The sequence below is a fragment of the Drosophila tropicalis genome, unplaced genomic scaffold (assembly GCF_018151085.1).
Source record: "Drosophila tropicalis isolate 14030-0801.00 unplaced genomic scaffold, ASM1815108v1 contig_878, whole genome shotgun sequence".
Lineage (NCBI taxonomy): Eukaryota > Metazoa > Arthropoda > Insecta > Diptera > Drosophilidae > Drosophila > Drosophila tropicalis.
The window spans coordinates 15,818,944-15,842,100 of record NW_027173374.1 but is presented as its reverse complement, the minus strand read 5'-3'; the positions used below and the strand labels follow the sequence as shown (position 1 = coordinate 15,842,100).

Here is a 23,157-nt window from a genome sequence, read left to right as displayed (position 1 = left end):
GCATTTTTTGACCCATTTACTTGGGACTCCAAAAGCGACATATTTTTAGCACAACTTTTTCTGTTCATAAAATATAAATATTATATCAAAACCCTAATGAGATTGATTTGACAAAATTAGTGATCAAAAATTTTAAAAAAGAAAATGTCAACATCAAAGGTGGAGTTCATTTGTTTGATGTAATTACATGCAACTTAATTTAATGAAAATGCATTTCCTAGTTGGTTTACGATCTGTTTGAATAGTTTTATCTAGTCATCTTCCGTTTATCGATGACCAGGAATTTTCACGCAAGTGTTTTCCCCAGTTAAGGCACATAAAAAACCGTCAGAGAAGGAAAAAATAAAAATCTCGCTGAAAAACCGCAGACACTTGGCCCACAGAACAACAACATATACTCACAAATTTGATCTTCTATCCCACTCTGTGCTTGGGGCAATATTAGATGAACAAAATTCTTCCGTACATCTAAAGTTTCTCTAAAAACTCAAAAACTGAGCAGGCCAGATATGATGTTTGGGTCGGTGCCGTGTGCACTCGCAATTATATAGATTAGTTTGCTTTGAGCAATCTTCCAGTTCAGTTCTTAGTGCTCCTGCTTTCGTGTGGTGGTGGTTTTGTGCGTTTTTGTAGGTACATATAGATATCATCTGTATCTAAAAATGGCTTCTAACCGATATTGGCATCCAGTTCGCTTTTGATTAGTAACACAGCCATCATCATCATCTTAAATTAAGCCAAATTCAAATTATAGACAACAATTCGCTCTCTACAGCTTATGAGTGACTCAGATAATGTAGAATAGATAATGTACTGAATATATATATATGTATATTTTAAAATATATATAGTTTTTTGTCATATAACTGTGTCGTAGCTTTGTTTCTACCTGTGTTATTTTTAAAAGAACACACATTTTCCCAGATAGATACATACAAAATTTATTTCTCATGTTTGTTTGCGTCTTGTGCAGAAATATTTCGCTCTTTTGACGGCTGGTCATCATTAATATATTGTATTACGTACTGCTTGAGTTGAGTAATTTTTAGAACAAAACTTTCGATGACGTTTCAATTAAGAGACACGTTTTTTAATATATTGATACATAAGATACACATTATTTGTATGTGTAATAAACTTCAGTTGAATTGATTGTACAATTCTAGATCGCACAAACGTTGTACATATAATATGTATATAGTTAGAACATGTTCTATAAAAATGTTTATACTTAATAAAGTACCTACTTAATGGGGTGAAAAATTCATTTGGCACAATTATAAACAAAATCGAAGTGTTTAGGTGTTATATAAACCATTTGAAAAGTAAGCATCGCTTGGTAGTTCATCATCATGGAGAGTTATTATTTAGTGGAAGGAAAGATCAGTTAGTTTAGATAGCTTGCACCGCCATTGCTGCCTCTCCTCTGCTTTTTTGCGACACTTCTGTACGTTACTCAATCTCTATGCATTTTTTGCAGATAATAAACATAATAGATAACGAAAACTTTAATTTAACGACAAAGCATATATTCAAATAGTTGACATGCCTTTCCAACCAATCGAGGCCCCGAAATGTCCGCGATGCGGCAAAAATGTATACGCTGCCGAGGAGCGTCTTGCCGGCGGATATGTATTTCACAAGAATTGCTTTAAATGTGGCATGTGTAACAAATCGCTGGACTCCACCAATTGCACAGAGCATGAGCGTGAACTCTATTGCAAGACCTGTCATGGACGTAAATTTGGCCCCAAGGGTTATGGTTTTGGCACTGGAGCGGGCACCCTTTCCATGGACAATGGCGAACAGTTTTTGCGCGTCAATGGCAGCGAGCCGGCAGTAAGGAATGGCGCCCGCCTCGAACCCCGGGCCATTGCCCGGGCCCCAGAAGGTGAAGGTTGCCCCCGCTGCGGTGGTTATGTTTATGCCGCCGAACAAATGTTAGCCCGTGGTCGAAGCTGGCACAAGGAGTGCTTTAAATGCGGCACCTGCAAGAAGGGATTGGATTCAATACTGTGCTGTGAAGCTCCCGATAAAAACATTTACTGCAAGGGATGCTACGCCAAGAAATTTGGACCCAAAGGTTATGGTTATGGCCAGGGCGGTGGTGCCTTGCAATCGGACTGTTATGCTCATGACGATGGTGCTCCACAGATCCGGGCTGCAATCGATGTGGATAAGATCCAAGCCCGCCCCGGTGAAGGGTGCCCACGGTGCGGCGGTGTGGTTTTTGCCGCCGAGCAGAAACTATCGAAGGGTCGAGAATGGCACAAGAAGTGCTTTAATTGCAAAGACTGCCACAAGACCCTTGACTCGATTAATGCCAGCGATGGTCCAGATCGTGATGTATATTGTCGAACCTGTTATGGCAAAAAGTGGGGACCCCATGGATATGGCTTTGCCTGCGGCTCGGGTTTTTTGCAAACTGATGGCCTAACTGAGGATCAAATTAGTGCCAACCGTCCGTTTTACAATCCCGATACAACCTCCATTAAGGCACGCGAGGGTGAAGGATGTCCCCGTTGCGGAGGCGCCGTGTTCGCCGCCGAACAGCAATTGTCCAAAGGCAAGGTTTGGCATAAGAAATGCTATAATTGTGCCGACTGTCATCGTCCTTTGGATTCGGTTTTGGCTTGTGACGGACCTGACGGAGATATACATTGCCGTGCCTGTTATGGCAAGCTCTTTGGCCCCAAGGGATTCGGTTATGGCCATGCTCCAACTCTGGTGTCCACCAGTGGTGAGTCGACAATTCAATATCCAGACGGACGTCCATTCAATGGTCAAAAGACTTCGGGTGGTTGCCCACGTTGTGGTTTTGCTGTTTTCGCCGCTGAACAGATGATCAGCAAAACTCGCATTTGGCATAAACGCTGTTTCTATTGTTCCGATTGCCGTAAATCCTTAGATTCCACAAATCTTAATGACGGACCAGATGGTGATATCTATTGCCGGGCCTGCTATGGCCGCAATTTTGGACCCAAGGGTGTAGGCTATGGTCTCGGAGCAGGAGCATTAACAACGTTCTAAGACCCCCACATAAAGGAAAACCCGTTTCGATTTCTTCAACTCTTATTTTCTTATGTGTCTTAACCATCGTAAAAAACCAACACAAAAACAAAAAAAAAAAAAAAAAAAAACCCAAACTAGCTGACGTAGTCTTCAATTTTACTTTTCAACGATTTTTGATGAACGACCCCCATTTGTTATAGGTTATGTGAATAAATATGAGAAAAAAAAATAAAATTGTAAAATCTTAAAAAAAAAAAAGAAACATTTTACGAATCTATACGAAACTAACAAGCGAACACATAACTAATGATGTATCACGACAAGAGAAACTGCGGTAATTTCTTTCCGGTAGTACAGTCAGCACCTTTGAAATTTGGCTAGCTAACTAACTATATAAGAGGGAACTTCGCCCATGGAAATAAAGGAGTGATCCTCAAACGATGCCGAATGTCGATTATCGTTTTGTGTGTTTTAAGCTCCAAAATGAAAATAAAAAAACACACAAAATGGAAGAGTTCTGATAAATTTAATATTTATGTATATTTTATATATGATTAGTGCTTACGATATATACAATACTTACGAAACCTTGATAAAATGTATAAAATGTGTAATATTGACGAAAACTTTATACAAAAACAAATCATACCAACAAAACACACACACACACTCAAGTATAACATCCATAATATATATGCCCCAGTGGGTTCCATGAAGAAAAACAAAAATCCAAACAGTATAAAAAGGAACAATTTTAAATTGTTTCTTGTAGTTTTCATTATTTTTTAATCGGGCAATTGCCATGTACATAAATATTTATATATGTATGTATATAGATTTATACACACATACATGCACCAGGTATGGTGCAGGTCTATAGAATAGAAATGGTTGGGTGTTTGTATTGGATTCTTAATGTTGAGCCACAACGCATACGCACACGCGTTCGTGTGTATGTGGATTCATGATCTAAATTTAGATCACTCGGCCGACTAAAAAATAATAATTGCTCAACATGTAGTACGAGATGTGGAAGACAGAAAAAGTTATTTCCCCAATTTTCACGAAATGCTCCATAATCATGTGTTTTCAAATGATTTTTCTAAATATAAATATAATGGTGAGGCCATCGCCGTCGTTGTGCCACTTCTTCGGGAACAGCTGACCTGAGTGGAAAAACTGAGTGAAAGCTTCATCCGTCAAAAACTTTTACTCAATGCGGGATTATCTTTTTCCAAAAACTATACTTACTATGCACGTGCCGGAACTGTGCCAATGGGTCTGAGGTGATCTCTTTATAATGCTATTATGCACCGAGTATAAATTTTGCATATTAGTGGGTGTCCACGAAAAATTCCCTGTATAATTGCGTAGACTATATTATAAGTATATGGTAATAATATATTCTCTTCCTCGTTGTCTTGTTTGTGACGTTAACCAAAACATACAAAAAACCAGAAGGCCGGGATAACTTCAGACGCACCGATGTTTCTATACCCTTACAATCGTCAAAGTGAAAAAACGTAATGTTCGCAAAGAATGTCCTTAAATCTTAGGGACAGTGGAGTAATGCTTCGTAATGATATAGTTCTCCGATCTTGATGAATTTCGGCAATAGCTGAGAATATTTTCTGAAGTTAGATATGCATTCCTCTGTAGCTCTTACGGTCTGACTCAGATAAATATACTCTTTTTGGCAGGGTATAAAAAAGCAAACTAAATGAAAAACAACCAAATTTTTGTATTTTCGGTAATTTGAAATATATTTTTTCTACATTTGTACGTTGCATGATTATTTTTAGATACTCTGTCGAATCATCATCTATTTTTGAGTGATTTCGGTTCAACATTTTTGCACATATGACACATAGCTCTTAAAAATTCAGCTTATTGATTAACAACAACAGCAAGTACATACACATATAAACCTTAAAATTCGGTCAATAATAAACGCTCTATATATGTACATATGCACATACGTATGTTTGTAGTTGTTTAAATATGTATGTTTTGTTGCCGTTTTGAATTTAATTAATGCCTTAATATTCCTTTTGATCGTTGGTGCGAGTAGATTTATGCTTCGATGAAATATGTGACTATTTGTATATTGAGTACGATGTTGGTTGGTTATTTTTTCATATTTTTTTGGGATTTTGATTCGAAGAAATTGGTTCAACATCACATGGACATGCTTGCAGCAGTTAATAAATTTTTCAGCTACTCATGGTTACCCTCTATCTAATCTAAGCAAATAAATATTAGACGTTGGCGGTTTAGTGCATTAACCAAATAATTTCATTGTTTCCTAAATTCAAAACGAGCTGTCGATCCCACTCTGTGTGTTATATTAACTGTTTGGTTTTAATAGAAAGAATGGGGAGTATTTTTCCTTTAATTTTGGTGGGTGATAATTTATATTTGTCCTTCTTCAAAATGCAGGAACAAATTCCTTGTTGTAGGTATAGGACAATTGTTTATGGTGCACAGCTGCCTTTAAGTGGTTCCTGTATAGTACAGGTCATAAAAAAAACATATGTATCTATTATGTGTATTATGACCAAAAACTGCAATCCCTAACGTGGTGGGTCATATTTGGGCAAAAGTTGTAAAGTCTTCTTTTCCAGTCAACACCTTTTTTATATGACTGTGTGTGTGTGTATGGGATGGTGGGTCTAGATTGCACGTGTTGCCTGCCATTTGATTCACATGACACGTGTCCCGTTACTAAAGATTATTGCCATGACTTTTCCCTTAACGTCATGGGTAAGGTACAGTACTGAAACTATTTTTTAGTTAAAGATAAATATTTATTTATTGGCCTACCTATTTTTTTGACTTCAACAACTTCCAACCTTTCCGCCCGGTATCAGAAATTCCACACACAAAAGTTTCCCCCCCAAATGCTCTTTTGTTCTAATCAACCAAGAATTGAACTTCACATCTGGATCAGCTCTGGAGCCGATCCCAAAAAATTTCCTAACGTTCTATCTAAAAACAGCTAGCTTTTATAAGAGGCTCTCCTGTGCCTCCCATAACTCGAACTCAGTTCTGGACGACGTTCACCTCGTTAGAGAAATCAAATGCTTGATAGATATTACAACAAATCTTGTCAAATATTTAAAGCATTCAGAACTTAATCAAAAACTAAGTTAAAAAAACTAAATTAGGAGATAAAAACACGTAAGAATTTAAACATTATTGTTTGCCAGGTAAAAAAGCTAACATTGACTTCACTTTGATAAAGTCTTATTATAAGGTTAACTTCTTTTAAACCGCTGTTTCAGCCAAATTCCGTTTATTTGGTAGGACTACTTTTAAACCCTCCACCTAGGAGTTTTTAGAGACAAATCAATTATGAATATCATGCAACAACATCTACTTCAAACTGGCCAAATTTAAATTTATTGAAAAAAATAAAACTAATCTTAAACTGTTGCAAGTTGTGGCTAAAAGTATTTGATGCATTCCTGTAAGCTCTGCCTTTACCGTTAACTGCGGTAACTATTTTAAGCTGTTTTTTTTTTTTAGTGAATAGCATAATTGCTTAGTTGCAGAATTACATATTTTCTCTTGTTTAATATTTTGCTTTGCTAAAACGTTTGTCATTGTTTTTCTGTCCTATCTGCTGTCGTGTCGATGATAATGTTGTCAATGTTGTTTTACTTCTTTTACATACATATATTTTATTATTACAACATCAACAGCATTACGACATGCGCTGCAAGAAGCTCTCTCTCTCTCATTCTCTATCTGTGTGTCTGTTCGCTCAAACACTGTTATACTCTGAGATTGCATTTCTATTTCTCTCTGCATATGAGATTCACTTTTAGGTGTTCTGTCTTGCTGCCAACGCAGTAAACATTTGGAATAAAAAAATACAATTGTACATCGATGTATGTATGTATGTATGTATGTACGTACATACATATGTACATATATGAAACTTGTTAGATATCATATAGGCGTTAATACTTATGAAACATAAAACAAGATATCCATAATTTTTAAATGTGCAGGTCATATCTTACCGCCAACTCTGAAATACAAACCGAAATGTCTATTGAGGAGTTCCTAGTGTTCAGTGAGTATTCGGTTTTAGATATATAGGGGAACACCCAAATAACATTTAAAACCTTTCAGCAATTAGTCACTCGATCTGCTAATCTCAACAGTTGCGTCATTGATTGGTTCCCCTTTCATTTATTTCTTTCTTGACTAACTTTGATTATTGGGTGACGTTTTGTTTATTTGCCTAGTTAACTTTTACGTCTACTTCTACTCAGCGCATTTAGCTACATACATACATACATACATATTTAAGTATGAATGTACATACATATGAACATACTTAGATGTTCATGCATACATAAATATGTATGTATGTATATGCATACATAGTTCTGTTTTTAAAAGTAAATCTGTGTGTTTTTCTTTTGCTGTTGGTTGTTGGTTGCTGTTAAAATACTCTGAACAGCAAGAGTTATCTGGTTTTGCAGAGGAGCTTAACTTGATAGATTCATTCTTAGATAGTAAGTAAGACTACTCATATGTGAACATATTACCTCAGCATTTCAAAGCTAAACAGAGCATTTAGAATTCGGCTGAGCAACCTATGCACAGACTCTGTTTTTGTGCTTGTCTGGCCTACGTGCAGACATAGCCACAAATTTATGTACATATACATATATTGTACATACATACATATGTACATATATACTTCTCAATAATCCCCCAACTGAAAACCGGCTGCTACCAACAGGAACAACAACAGCAACAATGCACAAATGCTCTTCTCTCTCTTTCTTGATCTCTCTCCAACGTTCTCTCTCCCTCCCTCAATAATTTAAACGTGTGCAACGTCGTTTTGCGTCGCCGTCTGCGTCGACGTCGGCGTCAGTGTTGTTTTTGTTTTCAAGCGGAGAGGTTGTGCATGCGGATCATAGGTCCGTCAAAAAAAAAAAAAAAAAAAAAAATTGTGAAAATTGAGAAAAGAAGTATCTGACGAATACCTGTAGGGTCAATAAAGTATTTTTGTGTATTTGTTAAATGGTTACAAATATTCCCGTGAAACATTGGACCTTTTATTCAAAATATATTAAATTGTGTGTGAAGTAACAAAAAGAGAGAAAAGAGAACGTGTTTGCTAAGAATGAAAGAGAGAGAGTGAACGCCGCCACGCAAGTTATTCACCCCAACAACAAATACAACAAACCGTCAGAGAGTCTCTCGTTGGGTAGGAGAGGTACGGGGGAGGCTCTCACTACGTTGTCTGTGATTTCAGTGTCTCTCTCTGTATGTGAGTGAGTGAGTGAGTGGTATAAAAAGCCAGAAAAATAATAATATTGAAAAAGAAACAACAAAAACAGAAAGAAAAAAAAAACAGGAAAAAGAAAAAGTGGAAAAGAAGACGACGACTAAACTGAAAGACTATGTTGCTGTCCAGTTAATTACATACCACAAAGCAAAACTGAAGCTAAAAGACCAGAGAAAATACAAGAAGAGAAAGAAGAAAATTGGTAAAAACGGCACACAAAATGATGATGATGGACACATTGGATGCCAGCTCTTCAACTGCATCTCAACCAATGGATGTAGTTCCAGCGGTTGCTCTGGCTGCCACCACAGTTGTGGACTTCACCGCGACCATGGTGAATATGGCAGCAACTGCCGAGAGCAATAACAATCACATTGTTGATATGATATCCTCCTCGGAATACAAGGAGCATCGCAAGAATAAGAAAAAGAAACGTGAGAAGCGTGAGAAGGATAAAGAGCACCGCCATCATAAGCATCGTCGCGAACATCGTCGGGACCGCGACCGAGACCGGGATCATCATCATCATCATCATCATGGTAACAGTCACAATAGCAGCCAGCATTCCACCTCTGCCTCATCATCGCCTTCATCTGCATCGACTACACCATCGGCTACCATCGAATATGTTGGTGGTTCAGCCTCAGCATCACCCTCGTATTTGGGTGGTGGTGGCAGCGTCAATGCAGCAGCTAGTGGTGCATCGAATAGTAGTAACAGCACAGCCACCACGTATCCGCACAATTTAAAAATACGTTTCCTGCTTTCAGGGGTAAGAGCTCAGTTCATTCTCTATAGAAACAAATGAGGATTATATATACATATGTATGTATGCAGCATGCTTGGCGCCAACATGCAATAAGCATCTGTTGTGGCCAATCATTTCTTTATGGTCTATTATGGAAGATATATTCGCATACATACTGCTTACTACTGGGAACCGAACGGTCTATATTCTTCTTACTAAAAGGATAGAAGTGTAGGTAGGATGTTTGGGTAATTTCAGGGAAGCTTTCAAACAACAATAGATACTTTTCGACGGCGTTGCGCTTAGAGATTACATTATTCCATTTTTTAGCCCACAGTTTTTAATAATTAATAACATAATTCTATATCAACCCATACTCCTGCATTTCCATTGCCCCACACAATGTCTCCCGATAATTTATCAATACCTAAAACCGCAATTTTGTTCCAGTTTCAATACGAACTGTAACTGCACCTGCCCCCTGGCTGTTGCTGCTTTTATGTGTGTTTGTGAAAGACCAAGACCACCTGCTGTACTAAATTGTTATGTAGGGTGCATGGCTCTCCTTGGCCAATTGGCCAAATCATACAGCCTAAACCGATTATTGATTAGTGTTAACATAGCTCGATCTTTACATGCAACTGTTCAGGACTGTTCGACTTATTCCTTATGAGCGCGCGCTCAAGGAGAAAACTATGAAAATAAAATAAAAAATGTACGAGAGAACTCCGTTTCCTTTTTCCTGCTTGTGACACTGCCTGTGTCCTGGCCTCGTATACGACATACATATACATATGTATGTACAAACATCTTGGCACATTTGCGCCTAGTTTACGACAGCTGCCTTCTTTCAGAACGCTTGTTCCTTTGCTGCTACCCTTACTTTTTTGTTGGTTGATCTTGCGATCCTTTTATCTGGTTACAGCTGCTGCTTTTTCTGGCTAAATAATATCTACATACATCTCCTGTTACTCTTCGTTACCTGAATAATGAAGAACTACCCAGGCAAGGCATTGTCGGCAGTGGACAGGACAATTTCCTGTCAGTCTCTAAATTACATTGAATTATATGAACAAATACATAATTTGTAAAAGAGTTAAAAAGAAAAGAAATTTCAAAGTTATTTTTATAGATTAATATAACTTACAAAACAGATTGATCCCAGTTGTAATGTCAACTCAAATCTTTTTTATGTCTTGATTCTCGTGACAGCAAAGGGGGTTTGCCAGAGGGTTAATATAATTTTTAAGTTCCCCAGTTTTGTTTGTTTTGGTACTTCCTTTTGTCGCGACCGAGCTGCCGCTTTATTGAATTTGAAAAAAAAAAAAATTAATGAAAATGTATTGCGAAACCGATTTAACAATGTGTAGAGAAAAGGGTTGATCGTGTTTTTTGTTTGAGAATGGCATGTAGTGCCAGAGGTTTAAACTTCATTTCAAGCGGCAGCTGCTACCAGATTCTAAATTGACCGTTGATATAAGTTTATATGTCAGATGATCCTGCGTCAATATCCTTGCCGGATCATATTTTTAGGTTTACTTTGAACACCGAAAACTTTGAACAGCTCCCGAATCAAAATTGTTTCTGTTAAAACAAAACTTTAATCTGTTCGTAACTAATAAAAGAAACATAATTTTAATAACTCTTTCAGTTTTTGAAGAAAACTTTTTTAACGAGTCTCCAAGAAACACGCTCCCCACCAAGAACACCCCTTAATATTTTTAGTTTATTAAACTTCGTTTTTAATATTTTGGGTGTTTGATGTTGTTGTCGCGGTATAACAATAATTGAAACAAATAATAGATTAATAATTAATGTCCATACGCAACTAAAATGTTCCAATTGTGCGTCAGGTGGCAACGCTATTGATTGTTGCTGTTGTTTTTGGTCTACGTGACCAAATTACAATGTATGTGTACACACAAACCCCCCACCTACCACCGAAAACAGTAGAACAACAACAGAAAGGCATAGCTCTTCTCTGCCTGCTGCCTGTTCTCTCAGCCCATTATCAGAGAGCGAGCAAAGTTGCGTGGGTTGACATGATGACTTTCAATTCATTCTCTCTCTCTCTCCCTACCCCCTCTCCCTTTTCTTTATCTCATATGTATATGTGGTGCATGTGCTTGCATTTAACGCATATGACAGCATATGCCAATCCTCAAACCAAATACATGAGTAAAACAGAAACTCCCATCATTCCAGCAAAATAAATATGTGACTCATGCAACGTCGAACTGCAATTTCCTCTGCAATGTTGTTTAAGTGCAGCTGCCGCCTGCAACAGTTGCACCAGCAACCATCTGCAGAGAGTGATTAGAGCTTTAAGAAACGAGTGCTTTTAGTTTTCTATTGCACTGTTAGGTCTCTGTTAATAACTAAAGCTTTATTTGTATATGCTATTCTTTCTTGGTTTATTTTTTTTTTATGGCTGTAAACATGTGTTTACCTGCCACATTTAAGGCCGGATGTTCCTAATGACCACAAACCCAACAACATGGCAACAGCCGACAATATTCAAATTTTGTTTGCTTTCATTAAAACGAACATTATATACTCTTGGTAGAATGGTCGAAAAGGCCTTTGACTTCTGGTTGGCCTTAATTTTTGTTATCCATAATTTAAACTTACCAAAATCTTTCAAGCAGGGGGCGATGTGACAATAACTAATTTAAAACAAACTTTTTTTAATTGTAGCAACGCACTGAATTAAGCCCGCCGACGCATCAATCTTCCGCGACGGCCGAAGTAAATGCCACTTTAGCTCCAGCGCCATGTGCCACAATATCCACAACAAGTGCAACAGGATCTACCAGCAGTAGTGGCTCAACAACTACGACAAACACCTCAAACAGTAATTTTGCTAGTGGTAGCCCAGCGAGCATCAGTAGTAATAACACTGCAACTACAGGACCCGGGTTACCTGCCTCAAATTTTGCGAAGTCAGACACAAGCAAAACGATAGGAAGTGGCAGTAAACATGGGACTAATGGCGGGATCAAGGATACCACCTCTAATAGTGGCAGTAGCAGCAGCAGCAGTAATCAGCAACAGGCAACAGGAGCAAATACAAATGCACCTAGTTTGTATGTTTCAGTACCGCTATCGACGGCCAATGTACCTGGAATAAATCTGCCTAATGCATCTGGAGGCGTAACTGGAAATGGCACGGGCACTTTAATTGGTAATTGTATTAATTATAATTCCCTTGGGGTTATTACTTACTATTCTGTTAACATTTCAGACTCCTCCCAATCAGCTATTCGAAGTGGCAATACGCCAGCTCAACCATCCAATCAGAATCAGTCGTCCTTGGGCACAGGAAATGCTGCATATGTCACTACCCATACCTCGAATAGTTTAAGCGGCACACCCACTAGTACCAACGCCTCTACTTCCGCCTCCTCCTCATCTTCATCATCATTATCCGCGTTATCATCATCGGTTATCCAGCATCAGCACCCAAGTGGGAAGTCATCAACCGCCAGCGCCTTGAGCGGGGGCACCAGCGGCGCTCTAGTCAGTGGTAATTGTGGTGGTAACATTATTAGTTCAACCAGCACTAGCACCACCCACTCTTCTGGGAATTTGACCGCCACCACTACGGAAAGTGGCAACCTGAAAATAAGCTATGAGAAGCAAACCAACCGAGTGCAACAATTGCAAGAGCAGGAATCATCGCCAGGACGTAGAAGCAGGTATGAATAAGCTATAAATTATACAGCCAAATAGTTTTTATTTTTTTGCGGTAAGGTTTCTATTGGTTTCTAAGTTAATTTGATAGCTCTAAATCCGTAAATGTCTAAAAGTTCAAATAACCCAAGAAAACAGTTTTGAAACTGTCTGTTTATTAGTAATATTAATTCTTATTACATTTCATATGGCCATCAAATTTAATTTTTACCATTTACTTTTGGATATTTTATTGTTATTGTGTTGATTTTGTTGCTGTTCCAGTCATTGTTTTTTTTTTTTTTTTCTAAAGGATTTTTCATGATTTTTAATATCAGCATTTTTTAAAAATTAATCTTAAAACAAATAACAAATACCAACGAAAAAAAAAACCAAAAATTCGCTCTTTCTCTCTCTCGTTTTGCTCAATATCTTCCCTTTCCCGAACACTTCCCAACCGCAATGTTTCCGTCTTGCACTCCACACTCAAACACGTGTATATATACATGAAAACATATATATATATATATATCTATGTAGATCCCGCTCGGGTGAGAGTGGTGTCAATAGTAGTCATCATAATGTTCATCATAACAACAATAGCAATCAACATACGCCTCAGTTGACCCAGTCACTGCCTGCTTCTACCTCTGGCTTTTGCAACACGACTACATCAACGACGACGACATCGACATCAAGAGAAGTAACGTCGCCTAATACATTGCCACTTACGAAAGTCACCTTAGGAAGATCGGGAAAAAAACGCGGTGTTTCTAGTCTCAGCAAAACTGATACTCCCACAACAACAACTGCTACAATGACGTCGTCATCGGAGAAACAGTCTCGTTACGGTTCCCCACATAATTCGTATCGGGCCACACCCACACCGCCTCCATTAGGGGGGACATCAGCAGCATCGTTAGCAGTATCCTCGTCCTCAACATTGTTATCACCAGTGGTTTTATTGCAGTCATTGTCATCTTCATCCACTGACTCCCCCCAACGACAGTAACAACGACAGTAACAACAACAATTACAACTACCAACAGCCGCAACACACGCCACAATAACAATGCTGATCCAATATTGTCTTCGAGTTCTTCAAACTCTTCATTGTCATCCTCGTCCAACGGTGTGGTGAGTCTATTGGATTCACCGGTAAATATGTCTACTTCTTCGAGAGGGGACGCCAATTTTCGAAACACTAACAGTAGTATGTTGCCGTCAAGCTGCAATAAACCCCTAAATAAGAAAATGTTGCGTGCCCAACAAACTCAGCAAATGTATCAGCAACAGCAGTATGCACCATCACCCCCCCGTCAGAGCCACAACACCACCAACAGCACCCACCAATCTTAGCTCAGTATCTAATCTAGCACAGCAGCAACAGCAACAAAATCAACATCAAGATCTAGAAATTTTACAATTCATTAATACAAATACAAATACTACTTCTTCTTCTACAACCTCCACGACCCCCACAACCACCACTAACATCTTGAAATCGACAACGACAACGAAATTACCAAGTAGAACGCCTGATCTCAACTCTGGAACAGTGTCAACATCGGCAATCAGTGCCAGCAGCAATTCTAATCCCAATTCATCTAGCTTCAGTGGCCTTAAATTTACCTACGAGGCGCAAAATCAGTTAGATGTATCCATGTTGCCAGTAAGTTCCATTAAGGATTCCCCACCAAGTTCACCAGGCTCCGAAATAGGCGTGAATCCACATCCGAACATTGCTGATCAGCCACCGGTTGTTAATACCGCCGGTGCAGCTGTAGGAGGAAATGTTCGCAAGCGAGGGCGCAAGGCCAAAGATCCAACCCTGGCAACCCAGGCGGCAGCGCAAGCGGTAGCTGATCTCAAAGATGTGCGTATCCTGCAAAATGGAGGCAACAATTCCACCACTGCAAGCAACTCTGCTACTACAATAGGCTCACCATTGGTGCCAGCTCCGACACCACCAGCAACGCCATCAATTTCAGTCAGCGCGAGCTCCTCCTCCTCAACGTCCATTATTGCGCATACAGCTACACACATGCTTGGAAATCATGTAAATCCAAATAGTAGCGTGGCCCAAAAGTTATCTGAACAATTGCACATGGAGGTTCAGGATCATGCCATTTATACACCCGACTCGATGAATTCCCAATTTACTGGAGTACCGTTTCCGGGGAAACAGGTATGTACGAGAAAATGTGTGCAATTTAAATCAGTTATTATATCGATTCTCTCTATTCGCAGCGCAATTCGACAACCTCCTCTAGTAGTGGAAACATCCCAAACACCCTGGTTGCCCCGAATCCCCTTCAGTCCATGTTTGGGGGTGGTGGTATTAATGGAAACATGCCCATACCTCAGAGTCTGGAGCAATTGTTGGAGCGGCAATGGGAGCAGGGCTCACAGTTTCTTATGGAACAGGCCCAGCACTTTGACAGTGAGTATGAGTCGCCGGAGATTTCCGTTTGTGTAAAACCAAACTTATGCCAATCAATGCACATTTCTCTTCTAGTTGCTTCTCTGTTAAATTGCCTACATCAACTGCAGAGCGAAAATCTCCGCTTGGAGGAGCATGTAACCAGTTTGATAGCTCGGCGCGATCACTTATTGGCCGTTAATGCACGTTTACAGATTCCCTTAAGTACCATTAGCAATAATGCTAAAGCTGAGGCCCACGGTAAGTAGTAGGAAGGACAATGACACCGGACAAATGTCTACCCTTGTACTCTTTGGTGTCGGCCAAGCTATTTTGGAGAAGTTAGAAACAATACCAACTTATTTTTTGGTTTTCAATTTTTGTTTCATTTTGTACATAAAACTATAACTCATGTTTCATATATGGGAAGGATCGAAATTGAAACTTTTTCTCCTTTTTTTTATTTGTGATGTGTTGTTAAATTTAAGATTAATCTTTAAGTTATTGTTTTAGCATCTACTAACTAAAACTTTTAACAGTGCTCCATTTACATAAACTAATGAAAGGCCATAAGAAACGCTATAGTTACATATATGTACATATATGTATATGTGATTACCTTTCAAATTAATCACATAGCTGAATATTAATCAAACCATTTAATATCACCATTGGGCGGTTAAGCCACTAAGTTGAAAATAAAAAGATGGGCGATTATGTAATGCAAGGTCCAAGTTATTTTTTTTCCCATTAGGCAGAATTCAAGTTAAAACGCTACGACTGATAGGAATACCACTGCCAATCTTTAATGGCTTTAATTTTAATTTGATGATTTTTAATAATAGTATCAATTTAAAATGTACACCACTATACTTCCAATACTTCATTTATAACATTTTACTTCTAGACTGGCCTGTTTTTTACCACTTTTGTGTCTAACGATTTTTAAGAAGTCTTATAAATTTTAATAATATAAACCTTTCCTATTGCTTAAGTTTCGATTTTATTTATTTGAAAAATGAATAAAAGATTTTTTAAAACACACACATAAAACTAAAACTAAAAATTCTTAATTCATTCTGCACAAAAAGATATAAAAACTGGGTTTGAGGTGCTCTACTTTTTTTGGTTTTTTTTCTTTTCTTTTTTCTTAAGGTTAATTTGTGTTGTTAATTGTTGCATGCCACATACACGTACACATTACACACACATACATATGAAAACTAATATTAGACATTTGGAGCAGGATACAATCTAACAGAGCTCTACTGCAACAAACCAAGTTGTAATTTGACACACAAAGACAACAAGAACTTGTTCAACTTTTGTTATTTCCACATTATTGTTATTAGCTTCTGGCGGAAACAACAGCAACATTAGCAGTGCTCTTAATGCTGCGACAACTATTGCAGCGGCTGTTTCATTAGCAACCACAGCCATTAACACAACGACACCCACAGGCAACAGTCGGGCAACTATAGCAGCAGCCAGTTCAAGTGGAGTAGTACTCGACTATCGTGGTTCCAGTGGGAACAACAACAGCAACTGCATTAACTCAGCCAGTGCTAGTGCCAATACTCCCACAGGTGGCCCATCCTCAACTCCTTCATCTGGGTCACATGGCACAGGCATGTCAATCGGCAGTATGGCTATGTCGAATGTAACCAATTTTGCTTTGAGGTAAACTAATACTTCGTTAACTATTGTCGTTGCTTTTAATTTAATTAATTATTAACATTTTCTTAGGCATCTGGCCTCGACTCATGCGACATACAACAATGCCGGTACCAACAGCAGCAATCAATCCCAGCAACAGAACTCCGTAGCGCCAGCTTCTATTGGACGAGGTGGGTCAGCTGTAACTGCAACAACAGGCACAGCAACAACAACAACAGCCGTAACCACTTTGACGCCATTTGGTTCTGTCGTTATCAATCACATTGGTAGTGGTGGTCCTGGGCACCACAATCTAAACAACAACAGCAATCCACAGCACCAACACCACCATAATCGCGTTAATATAGACGATTTAAATAGCACCACCTCTAGCTCCTCCTCTACCTCCTATGCCACGCATCATGCGTCGCTCTACAATCACAACAACACACATCAACAGGTAGTGTGCGTGTGTGTGTGCACAGAAAATAATCGACTCATACCTGTTGTTTAAGCCATTGGCCCGTATGCAATATCGATATTTTTTGATTTTTTTCCGCCTTTCATCTCATTCCACCAACCAACCAACCAATCAATCAGTTTATTGAATCAACCAATCAATTGTTCATGCGCCTTATAATCATAACCGAAATTGTTTGTTGTTTTTGTGTGTGCCAGGCTGAAATTGAAGAATCCCCATAAGCACATCCTTTAACCTCTTTCACTAATTATTTGATTTCAGTCCCAACTAAGGCGCGACGATAGCTTAGCGAAAACTAGCTGAAATTCAAATAGTGATAAAAGGGATCAGCAACACAATTCAGTTAATAAGCAACACGATTTAGGGAAAAAGAAACCAATTACAGGCAGAAGTATAGGACGCTCCAACAAAGCCAAAACAACGCACACTTTCAGCAACCACAGGAACAATAACGTCAAGACGAAGGAAAGTTTACATAACTTTCATCAACTCCGTGAAAAACAAGACGATGATGTTAGTATTTAACAACATGACACTGAAACTAATAATGAACCATATATCCTCGATATTTTACTTAACAGCTCAGCAACAATAGCAGCAGCTCTTCAACATTTTCATCTTCTTCTCAACAGCAATCATCAGTTGATTACGAAGCAGAAGACGAAAATGAGGACAAGCAAAAGCAGCGATGCCATAGAAATGAGAATGAACATTTAATACATGTACAGAATTTTTTAAAATGTTTCGGACCCACTGCCTATGCGGCAACCGCAGCTATAATTCCAGCTACATTAGCCACAAGTTCCATACCCCTGGTCCCAGTAGCAGGAACATCGACAACAACGTCGGTGACAACACTTAGTACAGAGCTACGAAATTGGCGCCAGAATTATCGGGTTCCTTTAACATGCACAGCAGCAACAACTTCAGAAGCAACAACAAGCGCAAGACCAATTCAATCACAAAACCACACTCATTCCCCAAACAAGGATAAATTACCAAAATTTCAGATAAATGCAAAGTTTTTACGAAAACCCCGCAATAAATTAATGAAATTGTTGCATACAACAACAACCACGTCAGTAGCAAGAAATGAAGAGCAAACTGAAAAGCAACCAATTAACGAACAATTGCAGACTTTCAACGATGATTCCAACGCCAAATTTAAAGACTTCTCAATCGACTCGTTATTGAATAAGTAACAAAAGCAAGAGCCTCTAAAAATTTAAAATAAAATAAAAAAGGACCCAGCGAGTAGCAGCAATTAACAAAGAATACGATGTATGTAGCCTTCCAATTTCATAGCCCAATACTTATAAACCTCAGAAATCCACGAAACCCACGCGTTCCTAATTTCCTACAAGAAAATCACAAATTCAAACAAAATTGTATACATATTTAGCTAATATCAAAATATGTAGAATTAATAAACAAATCGAATTAATTATTAACTCATTTATTTATTACATACATATTTGTTCTAAATTTAAAGATTTAACATAAGCCATGTTTATATATATATATGTATGTAAATACATCAATTTGCATTTATATATATACATATATGTACATGTTACATTACTAACATAATAAATATACATGCATTTGTACATACATACATATATACATACATAATTGAACAATCGCTGTGCTAGCTGAAACAAGATACTCGCCGACTGTGCGAAGTCGACTAGTCCCTTTGTTTTTTAGAAGATTCTAGCGCCGCACGAACGCGTATTAACATTTCCTTGCGCACATCCTCGGGAACGGAAGCACGGGCCTGTTGACAAGAAGTTGATCTACAAACTGGAGTATTTATAATATAATTGCTTAATGTTCAGCACACCTGAGGTATAATCTCTGCGGCCAACTGTTCATGGGTCAAATTGGCAACTCCAAGCTCCGAAATTTTTTGGCGAATCTTATGCTCAATGTCTTTCCGCCAACCACACTCCGAAAGACGATGGTGCAAAAGGTCTTTTAGACTGCGATTAAATGAGATGGTCCTTAGTAACAATAACAACCAGAAATGAATAATGATTATCTTACGCCATGTTATCGCTGTTATTTAGTTTTAACTTCTCGGCCGGCTCCGTATCTGTTCCCATCTCTTTACTGTCTGCCATTCTTATACATACATATGTATGTATGCATGTACATACATACATGTACGAGTATTTGATAATTTTATTTTAACTGGAATTGATGGCGTTTTATTTTCATTGACTTTAAGTTATGTCAGTTATTCTGAATTATTAAATGTCAAATTGCTTCAAAGAGAGTCGAGAGTTTGCGACTATTGATAATATTCAAGCCAAACAAAACTAATAAATTGTTTTCCGATAAAAATTTTCCCTCGCAATTCTACAGTGTTGATTAACTCATGGTGACCAGTGTATATCGATTAATAACAATAACGATATAAAATATCGATGAAAATATTTCTGGTGTGCTGCCGAAAAGATCAACAAAAAAATATGCAAAATTTAGAAAAGATCAAAAGGGCAGAGAAGCCTCATTCCGGGACCAAACCCGAATCTGAAAATGCGACTCCAGTGGCAGAGGAATTCCAAGTGGTAACCAGAAAGAAGTGGATTGCACGGAAATGCCTTAGCCGGCGAAATCGTCACAAATCTGAAACGGATTACTTGAACGATTGTCCAGATGTAGATGTAGACAGATTCGAAATGTGAGTTTAAAAGTTCAACGTGCATCAATACAAACTAAACACTTTTTCTTCTTGTCTAGACGCCTCAAGCGACTTTGTTCTGAGATGATGAAAAGCGATTATTTTATCTTGTCAATGGAAGTACTGCAACAGCAAATGGATATACTGAATCTGCAGCGCCCGCTAGAGCGTGTTGTGTGCTTGGGCTTGGGACCATTTACTCGTACACATCAGGCTATGCATCAGGCAGCATTTGTGATGGGCCTACAAAGGCACACCAATGTCAAAGAGGTTCTTTATTACGATCCTGTGTTTAGGGATACGGAAAAAGAGCTTATTGAGCGTTTTAAAGGAATTCTAATCTCGGAGAACAGTGCAGGCAAAGATGAGGCCAAAGTGGTAACTTTGTACTACTTGCCCCACTGTCCCTATGCCTTAATGAATAACCTCCTATGGTCAAATTGGCATCGTGAAAAGTTAAATAATGTTTTACTCATATGCAATAGTTTTGAGATGTTAACTTTAAATCAAAGAGTTAGTAGAGATGATCACATAAATAGAATTACAAAACACTGCATTGAAACGCAATTGGAAGATGACTATGAGCATCAAAATGTGTTTAACGACTTGTCTCTCCACATATTTCCCACCGTTCTGTTGCCCCATGAAACTGACACAAAGTTCTGGACACGCTGTCCTCTGCTTAAGGTTAACGAGGATGAGATTTCGGAAGTAATGAATGACGTAAATTTAAATGGTTAACGTACTTACATATACAGATAAAATATTACGTGTATTTATTTATAAGTAAATCAAAGGTTGAAAATCTTGTCTAGCTGCTTCTGTTTTTCCTCTTCCTCTTTAGCTGCTTCTAGTTTTCGAGCTCTAGACCGTGCTTTCTGTTGTGATTTGTGTTGTCGTCTTCGCGACGAAGTAGGTGCTCGACGTTTCTCTGTTGGCTTTTCCAATCGTGCAATCCTTGGCGTCCTTGGATTCTCTAAATTTGTATTTTTTCTGACACATTTGGCATTATTTTTGGGAGGGAAAGCACAAGGCAACATTTGATTATGCAAGTGCAACGGTCCACACAATTTTGTTGAGATGGGCAGGTAACTGTTGCTTTGGGTAAGAAAGGAATGCTCAGACGGCAATGACAATTCCTTTTGAAGTAGTTCATTCAAACTAAAACTTTGTGGTATTTGCTCTTGGGTTCTGCGACACAGTAGGAACTTATCCTTATATTTGGACGAGTATCGCAATAGATACTCATCTTGAGGGAGACCACTAAGCAATTTGAGAAACTCGGACAGATTAGCCAATAAATTATGCATGTTGGTGTTGTAATATTCATGCAATTGCTGCTCTACCGAGCTTAGTGTGAGCTCCTCTTCAAGTAGGGGCTCTAAGTTTACCAGCGATAGACGGGAACAATGCCCTTGATCCATTTGAAGGAGCTGCAACTGTAGCCATATTTTAAGTAACTCATTTTTGGTCATTATTTCCATGCCGCAATGTGGTTTATTTTCTAGCTTTAGATGATGGCAGGCCAAAAGATGCTGCCCCTGAGGATCTCTTGAACCACTTACAGACATTTGCGTAAGAATTTTTAAAGAGGAGCTGGACGACGAATCACTCAGACACCAAGAGATTAAAGCCTGATTAGTTTTTGTGGGCTCTTTACAGGAATAATCGGTATCTATTTCATGGACTTTATAATTACCACAGCAAACATCTGATTTATTTACGCTCTCCTTCGACTTCACACCACCCATTTGTATCCATTGACTTTGGCCTGGCTGACTCATATATGCCTCATAAGCACTAGCTATGATAAAGTTGTTAGTATGCCAGCCACAGTGTTGAGCTGGCAAAGGAATATCGAACTCGATCTGCTTTTGTTCATCAATTTCCTTAATGTTGATAAACATTTCTGTTGGTAAATCGACATAAGCTGCAGTTGGTGTCAGAAGCATTAAAAGAGACTCCAGGGGCAAAACAAAAAGATGACCCTCATCAAAGTAATCATAATAATCGTCAACATCCATCGAATGACGATGCCTTGTGCCTTGTGTTGGTGTTGCATATCGTTCCAGTCTTATATTTAGGGATCTAAGATCACTTCTCTCCAATTTAATTTCCTTGGACCAATATCTCAGATCACCCATAATTCTGTTTAGATGCACACCATCTAGTTTAATCCTGGTTTGGTCGTTTTTGCATTGGCTCAGCTGTGGTAAGCCCGTGAAAGTTACCCACATTTCATCAGATGGCCTGTTTGCAAGCACTTGGTGAATTTTTAACTGAAACCACTTCTGATACGCCTTTACTAGACGCTTCATATGCCTATACTGCATTTCCTTTTGGTCCTGCGAATAACCAAATATGTATTTTTGGACTACCTGATGTTCAGTGCAGCGTTTGTTTTCAGTAGCTCTCCAAATATTAAAATCATTCTCCGAAACTGGTTTGCAATGTTGCCAAGCTAGAAGCACTCTTAAACAAGCCGCTTGCTGGTCACGACTCAACGTCGAATGGCGTTCCCCATCGTGTACATTGGGGAAAACCAACAGTTGTACATTCTCGTCAGCGCTGGTGTAATCCCTAACAGTCTGGCAGATCGGCTCCTTCGTACGCGGATCTTTTGAAGCCAAACCGTGAGTATAGGATCCAAACATTTTGTCGTGTGCCTGCTCATCCTGAAGTGTTTCCAATTCCACAGCATTGAGGTAAGCAAACAAAGAGTCATTTACGCACTCAATAGACTTGTTGAAAATATTGTATGAAGGCTGATTTCGAAAGATAGGATTTCCTTGAGATAATCTAAAATCTCGCTCGGAACCCACGCTACTCAAAGATTCAGTTGATGAATGATTCCGATGAATAGTTTGCGGCTCATTCGACATGGTGTCAGTGGAAATTGTGGATTGTAGGTAATGATGCTGCTGCTTGGAATACGATTTCTTATCCGTGATTTTTACAGTCAGATAAAACTCAGTTACAATATCTACGAACCATAGTAGAGTTAGTTATTATTTTTTTTTTTTTTTTTTTTTTTTTATTAACTTACTTTCCAGCTCTTGCTGAATGGAAGATTTATTGCAACGCCAATGCAGTAATTGAGAGTTACCAAATTGAAAAAATAGAAAGAAATTTTACAATTATGTGTTTTGTCGATTTGTAGACG

At 38.5% G+C, this 23,157-nt stretch overlaps 4 protein-coding genes and 1 long non-coding RNA gene across 14 annotated transcripts in view; 3 read left to right on the top strand and 2 right to left on the bottom strand.

Moving 5' to 3' along the window:
* Mlp84B (Muscle LIM protein at 84B) overlaps positions 1–3,746 on the top strand; it is a 4,071-nt gene extending 325 nt beyond the window's left edge. The window contains exons 1-2 of one of the 3 annotated variants that reach the window (XM_068299284.1): positions 561–633; positions 1,481–3,746. In XM_068299284.1, coding sequence (XP_068155385.1) covers positions 1,546–3,030 — 1,485 coding nt within the window. In that variant the 5' untranslated portion in view covers positions 561–633; positions 1,481–1,545 and the 3' untranslated portion in view covers positions 3,031–3,746. Of the gene's footprint in view, positions 1–560; positions 634–1,480 lie in introns of those variants that run through there. The other 2 variants (XM_068299285.1, XM_068299283.1) reach the window with 2 other exon arrangements.
* Positions 1–18,756, top strand: part of Alh (Alhambra) — a 24,825-nt gene extending 6,069 nt beyond the window's left edge. The window contains exons 6-14 of one of the 6 annotated variants that reach the window (XM_068299241.1): positions 11,772–12,258; positions 12,319–12,772; positions 14,280–14,934; positions 14,997–15,189; positions 15,265–15,429; positions 16,521–16,848; positions 16,915–17,015; positions 17,567–17,818; positions 17,887–18,756. In XM_068299241.1, coding sequence (XP_068155342.1) covers positions 11,772–12,258; positions 12,319–12,772; positions 14,280–14,934; positions 14,997–15,189; positions 15,265–15,429; positions 16,521–16,848; positions 16,915–17,015; positions 17,567–17,589 — 2,406 coding nt within the window. In that variant the 3' untranslated portion in view covers positions 17,590–17,818; positions 17,887–18,756. The other 5 variants (XM_068299240.1, XM_068299243.1, XM_068299245.1 and 2 more) reach the window with 5 other exon arrangements.
* LOC137584107 (uncharacterized) lies at positions 161–865 on the bottom strand. The gene is made up of 2 exons (XR_011033462.1): positions 403–865; positions 161–259 (listed from the first exon to the last, which is right to left on the bottom strand). It is a non-coding gene; the product is annotated as an uncharacterized lncRNA (long non-coding RNA).
* On the bottom strand, positions 18,746–23,157 carry e(y)2b (enhancer of yellow 2b). Of its 3 annotated transcripts, XR_011033459.1 has the most exons (4): positions 23,041–23,157; positions 19,355–22,977; positions 19,152–19,290; positions 18,746–19,104 (listed from the first exon to the last, which is right to left on the bottom strand). XR_011033459.1 is itself a non-coding variant. In XM_068299268.1 (3 exons), exons 1-3 carry the CDS (start codon positions 19,471–19,473, stop codon positions 18,996–18,998), a joined length of 348 nt encoding a protein of 115 aa, XP_068155369.1. In that variant the 5' UTR covers positions 19,474–19,651; the 3' UTR covers positions 18,746–18,995. The 3 variants fall into 3 exon arrangements, 1 of the variants encoding a protein (XP_068155369.1); XR_011033458.1 differs by having other exon boundaries at positions 18,746–19,290; XM_068299268.1 differs by lacking the exon at positions 23,041–23,157 and having other exon boundaries at positions 18,746–19,085; positions 19,355–19,651.
* LOC137584077 (SRR1-like protein) lies at positions 19,415–20,808 on the top strand. The gene is made up of 2 exons (XM_068299322.1): positions 19,415–19,994; positions 20,054–20,808. The coding sequence occupies exons 1-2, from the start codon at positions 19,738–19,740 to the stop codon at positions 20,733–20,735; spliced, it is 939 nt and encodes a 312-aa protein (XP_068155423.1). The 5' UTR covers positions 19,415–19,737; the 3' UTR covers positions 20,736–20,808.